The sequence below is a fragment of the Eucyclogobius newberryi genome, unplaced genomic scaffold, assembly GCF_026437365.1.
Source record: "Eucyclogobius newberryi isolate DKJ021-1_F unplaced genomic scaffold, fEucNew1.0.hap1 SCAF_5, whole genome shotgun sequence".
Classification (NCBI taxonomy): Eukaryota; Metazoa; Chordata; class Actinopteri; order Gobiiformes; family Gobiidae; genus Eucyclogobius; species Eucyclogobius newberryi.
This window is the reverse complement of record NW_027316167.1, coordinates 24,002,012-24,008,394: the sequence shown is the minus strand read 5'-3', so window position 1 is coordinate 24,008,394 and position 6,383 is coordinate 24,002,012. Positions and strand designations below refer to the sequence as shown.

Here is a 6,383-nt window from a genome sequence, read left to right as displayed (position 1 = left end):
GATTCCTTCCACCAAGTGAACGTCTGGATCCTGCACTTAGGAAGTATGTTCGTATGTATGTTAGGAAGAAGCTTTTTAAAGAACAATGTATAATTCATTTGTATATTCCTGCCTCTCTGAAGAGTGTCCTGCGTGCAGTGTGTTCTGAATCTGTCACAGTCAGTCACACACCCCACTTCTGTTTGTTCTCAATGAGGTCGAGTCTTTTGAACATACGTCCAGCTGTTTGTCTCCACAGGGCTCTGCTCCAAATCTCTTCAATGCACTTGAAAAGAAAGATATACAGTACATATGTGTTCACAATACCCCAAGGCTTCAAGGTGTTGGCAGAGACAGGGCATCAAAAGATTGACCATCTAACTCGTGTTCCATATTTTGGCCTCTGTGTTTTTGTTGTTGATTATAGAAAAATAGATTCACTGAATAATTCTGTAATCATTTGTGTGTGTGTATGTGTGTGTTTGTGTGTGTGTGTGTGTGTATGTGTGTATATATATATATATATATATATATATATATATATATATATATATATATATATATATATATATACACAGAGAGAGAATGGAAAATATGGAAAATATAATATTTTTTACTTTTAGTTTAATTTAAGCAGGTCTATACACAATATAGGTCTATTGCAAATAAAGATGATGTGATGTTGATGTGCACTGGGGCGCAGGATGAAGAATATCTTAAATATTTAGGGTCTCTCCCGTGTGTGACAGGGCGGTACCTCTGGTCGCTCTCATGTAGCCCTGGGTCCTGGCAATTAGACTGAAATGACACATTTATACAAAATGGATTATACAAGTCAGTATGACAATACTGTTCTTTGATTTGAAATGTAAAATGTCACTTACCTGTTAAGAAAAAATGCATTATATTACATGCACTTTTGGCTACTGAATTGTAGTCATATAGTGCAATATGGTTCATCCATCAACAAACATTGCCACGTTATTGCAGCAAAAACAAAGTTCCTTGACGTGTCGTCCAGATGGCATTGTTTAAGGATAGGCAAATCTATTGCTAATTATATAGATGTACTAATGATTAACAATTAAAACATACTCTGTAATGATGTAAACATTTGACAAGCAACAAAATGGTTTTGAATTAATGATAGCACAGCGTAACAGGATGATTCTTCTCATTACACACTTACTGCGACTTAGCCAATTAACGGTTGTTGTGACAGCTCCTTCAATCTTATCCCTGAATTATTTACTCTTTTTAAGCCATATGCAAATAAGAAGTTGATGCTAATTAAATTATAGTGCTGAGACTGTCATGAACCAGAGCAAACCTGAGAGGAAAAGCTTTTGTGTCAGCGACTTTGTTCACTTTCAAGAAACTGTAACAAATTAAATGTAAGGAAATATTTTTGTTTAATTTTCATAATTTTGATTAAAATTACAACATATGTATTTGGCAATTAAGTCGGCTGTATCAAGTTTACAAAAGTGTCTGTAAACATTAAAGTGCAAAGAATTAGCTTTTAAAGGTTCATGCTACAAGCACTCAAGTCACATGACCTAGTCATTTCATTCATACAGAAAAATAGTAAAACATTTTTTTCAGGAAATTAAACATATAAGCTTTTCACTGTATTTTTTATGATTCCCCGTAGTTTCAAATCAATTTCATAAGGAAAAGGTTAAATGGCTTTTGTATCAACAAGCCAATCTTCTCAATGTCTTACCCTGTAATTTCATAAACAATAAACAGCATGAGATAAATGAAACAAAAGCAGAATTTTTTTATAAAATACTTAACTGTTCTTTTTTCCAAAAACAGAGAACAACGTCTTGGCTTGGAACACTGGCAATTACGTTTAGTTCAGAAGAGGCCTGAAGGGTCCTTGCTGGTTTTAATTTTTTAGTGTTAATTGCATTTAGGACCATTTCATTTATTCCTGAAAGAGTGTGTACGGCGATGCATTTGACCCATTTGACTTGGGTTGTCTTCTTTGTGCTATTTCTGGGCATTAGATGCATCATGGTTCTCAACGCAAAGCAAGTGGGGACTACATGGAAGAGTCAATTATGACTTATTCTTGTGTAAAATCAAAGCTTGGCCTTTTATCCCTCTGGATGACCAAGAGTGGATATTACACAGAAACATTAGAGGGCCATGTTTAATGTGTGTGGTCCTTCCAAGTTGACAGCTTAAGAAGTCTATTCTCTTGCGCGGATGCACTTTAAGTGTCAGGCATGTGACCCAAAGGGGTGTCAGAAGGACCCAGGAGCCTGTACTTCTCTTCCAGAGAGAGCTCATTACTGCCGCCCTGCAGGTGGATCAGGGGTTTAGTCTGTAGCAGGCCACTGCCTCTCCCCCGCCCTCTCCACTCCTCCTGATTCCTGCGATTAAACAGGTTTATTCTGTGGTCCAGCTCAGGACTAGCTTTTTCAGACCCTGTAGGGCTGGGAAGCTTAAGGTTGACAGGGTCCAGACTTTTCTGAGTAAGACAGGAGTCCTCGGAGAGAGAGGAAAGCAGCTCCTGTACCACTGCACTGGGGTCCCTGCGGGGGTTCGGTCCAGAGAAGGCAGGGGGGGCGCAGCGCACAAAGCTGTAGTTCAGGCCTAGGTCCTGGGCCGTGCTGCTGCTGCAGTCCGTCAGTGAGGAGCCTGGAGTGTGGCTGCTCAGGCTGAGGGGGCGGGCTGTCAGACTGCCGCTGGAACGTGATATGCTGGTGGAGATGTCACTCAGAGCACTGCCGACCCGCTCCATGGCCAGCATCGGGTTTAACTGAATGGCATGTGGGTTTGTGGGTAAATGAACATCAATGGCTGCAGTAGTAATGACCCGCACACCAAGACCTGATGCACCAGCTTCTGCAAAGTTATGATACAAGAAAAAGAAAAATCAGTTTGTGTTGCCACTATAAAGGAAAGTTGCATTGCTATATTTCCTGTTTTTTTTTTTTATTTAGTCTATTTCTTATGTGATCAGGAGAATGTAGAATTGCCTTATTTTTTATTTTCGTGTTCCAGTCTTACCACTGCTGGCTTCACTGTAATATTGGCTGATATAGTTGTTCATGTCATCGCGTACAACTGTATCAGAGAAAAAAAAGAACATAAGAGAAGACAATTTAATTATAAAATGTGGACATTGTCTTGATAAATACCACAAATTTAATTGAAAGACTAAATAACTTCCCTAACAGCCTCCTCTCAGTAGGTACTCCACTCCATGTCAATATTAACAACACAAGTTAGCCCAATTAGAAAATATATCATGTATTAACAGCATAATATTGACACGTTGAGTTCTGCCTCAGGCCACAGGTGCTTTATAAGTAAATAGCAGGAAGTGCGCCACATTAGCTGCAGCCTAGTGCACTGGGAGTAAACTGGGACAGCAGTGGGTTGGGTGGGTGTCAGGGACCAGAAAGAGAGAGGAAGCGAGTGTGGTAGTTCTTTGTTTGGGTAATCCCTCCAGATAAGCAGACCTCAGAGTGTGCACTGAGCGCCTGTGATCTGCTGTGCTCAACTGTGCGCTTGATTGGTCTTGAGCTCACTGTCCAGTGGCTGAGTGCGAACCCAGAGTACCCTGAGTGCTAGCCTCTGTCCCCGGGGAGGCAGACTCCAATGGGTAATTTCATTTATTTTTCAATCTAAAATATTAATCCCTGGGCCACCCCTGGAGAGGAAGCATTGCACTCACTAAAACAAGACTGAGACAATCACTCTGCAATTAATAACACATGAGTCTTAAGGAAAAATAATGGGCTGTCCAGTGTGCATAAAAGCTTCTGCATCTTTTGGGGATGTCATCTGTGCTAAAAGAGAGGTGACATGGAAGGGTCTCTTTGATTCAAAGCTATTTTGACCACATTTAACTGTATGGCCCAAAGAAAGTGTCACAATACAGAAACACACTTGTATACTTGAACTGTTGCATAATAATTTGAATGCTTTGAGATTTGGAGATTGTAAATTTCATCTTGTTATATCAATATAAGGAATCCTGTGACTAGCTGGTCTCTATATCCCACCAAAGGCTCAAAGTCACTGGGAAGGGCTCCACCCACCCATGACCCTTAATGAGAATAAGCAGTAAAAGATTATTGATATCATTCGTGCCAATAAACAGGGGGTTTGAATATTCACTCATACATGATGAATAATATTACACATTTTAATTTGAGCAAACACGTTTTGCTGGCAGAGATGAATTACATTTTAAAATACATGGATGGACACCTCTGCAGGGACACGTCTTCAAAGATACTCCTTTGGTTCAAAAAGCTTTTTTGTTCTAATCAGACAATAGAGGAAAAATGTGTCCAAAGAAAAAAAATGTGATTGGAGGTCTAAATGTGCCTCCCAGCACCCATGTTCTGTAAAAAGCCCCATTTGTTTTGGAAGGACTGATTTTGCACCATGCCCTTGGGGTAATATTGTGGCCATAGCGCCGCTTTGTGCCCTATTGTGGTTTGCAGGTGAAGGGGAACAGATGTTGACAGGAGCCTTCTTTCCTCTTACAAGGCCCAATGCACAGAGCACTCAGTACCTGAAAAAGCCTGAGCAGCGCAGACTGGCCTGGTCGGCCTCTCCAGAGGGGGGCAGCAGGAGACACAAGGACCAGGAGTGTGGGATAGCGGCTGGATGTGGTGATGTGGTGTTGTGGAGAACATGCTTGTTTGCCCCAGGACTCACCAGGGCCTAAAAGCTTTCTGCCCTTGTATTGATCCCAGAGCACCTGTGGTCAGATGGCTGTTGTGTCTGAGCATGAGGGTTAAGAGCCTTGCCTCTAGGCTGCTCCAGGCCTACTTCTGCAGATTAACTCAACACCGCTTTGGCATTCAGAGCGCTTGATGTTTACCTTTATGGTTTTTGAATCACAAATATGCTACCCCTCCCTCCTAGTTTGTCACATTGCTTCCTCAAGTGAAAAGCACAAAGCACAGTGAGCGCCTTTAACCACTTCTATTCAAAATAGTATTGTACTGGTAAAAACTACCTGTTGTTGCATGTGTCTCCCTGGGGTTTCGATGGCTGCTTTCATCTTCAAACTCCCCGGGAGTCATGCCCTCGACAACCTTAAAGTTTCTCTCCTGTTTGCCCCAGACGTGGTGGATCTGCATGGCTGCTTCTCGCTCTGCTGCAAGATCCAAGTCCTGCTGTGCCAGGTGTGCTCTCAACTGCCTGATCTCAAACTGGTCAAAAAAAAGGTTGACATCAGAGGTAGAGTAAACAAGAATTTGAAAACATTTCTCAGATGGTATTAGTTTAAAAAAAAAAAAAAAAACTACTAGCTACTTAACTGAATGTAACTTAATATGATACACCTCTGGTAATTATTTACTATCAGTAAGTTTTGGAGAGATCAACTAAAAATATTCGGCAAATTGAATGATTTCATTTCCATGGTCAGTAAAATGAGGGCGCTTGTGAGGCATTGCTGCCCTCTCTTGGCAGAAAAGCAAATTACGTGTTTTGTTAACCCATCTTCAGCAGTTTAATATACAATTAACCCACAAAGCCCCAGTGCAAGATGCATAAATCTACAGACATGTTGAACGTAAAAGATCCAGATTCTCCTCTAAATACTCACATACCAAATAAAAGAGCAGTGTACTCACAGCCTGTTCCTGGCAGATCTGAGTGAGCCGCTCCAGCTGCTCCTCTCTCACTGCTTTTGTTTTCTCACACTGTTGGATCTCCAGCTCCATCTCAACTTTGACTTGTAGAACATACGCTAGAATGACATACACATTATAATGAAAGTGATTTTTAAGAATTGGGTTATGCATCTCTTATATACTCCACGGGAAAGCTATTGACATGATTTTCTAAACTTAGTGAAAAGACATACAGACTTGTTTTGTAATAATCAAACCCATTATTTCACACACTATGGTTGAGAAGTTTAGCGTAGAACTAACCATCAATATCTTCTTTCTTGATTCCTACAGCAAGTCTTGACATTCAGACATAAATCATTTGAAAGTCAGGGATGTGAGAATGGCCACGTTTCTACATGTATCCTGGTCTGCAACTGTGTTTTGTTGCTTTGTCTAGATTCTACACTCTAGAGATTGCCATTTCAATCATCTCCTCACACACGCTTTCATTTGGTCCTTATGGTATATAGTTAATTTCTTTGTATTCTTGCCCACTCTCCGCTGACACAAACATTGCCACTTCATATGTCAAACTAATTCTGCCAGAGACTCCATCTCTCTGCAGTGATCACAGAGCCAGTCCCTCAGCTGGAGTGCGATTCACCCCCCCTCTTTCCCTCCCAGGTAGCAGTCCGCCTGAAGAAGAAACTCAATCACTCACAAATATGTAAGCTAACAGTTTGGGTGGAGCGCAGAAAAATCAGTTCATGAAGTTGAGGCCTATACAACCACTGCATGTTAAGAGGT

The 6,383-nt window shown here is 41.0% G+C and overlaps 1 protein-coding gene across 1 annotated transcript in view; it reads right to left on the bottom strand.

The window, feature by feature from the left end:
• Positions 1–1,372: 1,372 nt before the first annotated feature.
• Positions 1,373–6,383, bottom strand: part of LOC140381176 (transmembrane protein 266-like) — a 24,383-nt gene continuing 19,372 nt past the window's right edge. Inside the window, exons 8-11 of the mRNA XM_072465197.1 lie at positions 5,595–5,710; positions 4,974–5,168; positions 3,004–3,067; positions 1,373–2,838 (exon numbers count right to left, since the gene is read on the bottom strand). Coding sequence (XP_072321298.1) covers positions 2,204–2,838; positions 3,004–3,067; positions 4,974–5,168; positions 5,595–5,710 — 1,010 coding nt within the window. The 3' untranslated portion in view covers positions 1,373–2,203. The remainder of the gene's footprint in view (positions 2,839–3,003; positions 3,068–4,973; positions 5,169–5,594; positions 5,711–6,383) is intronic.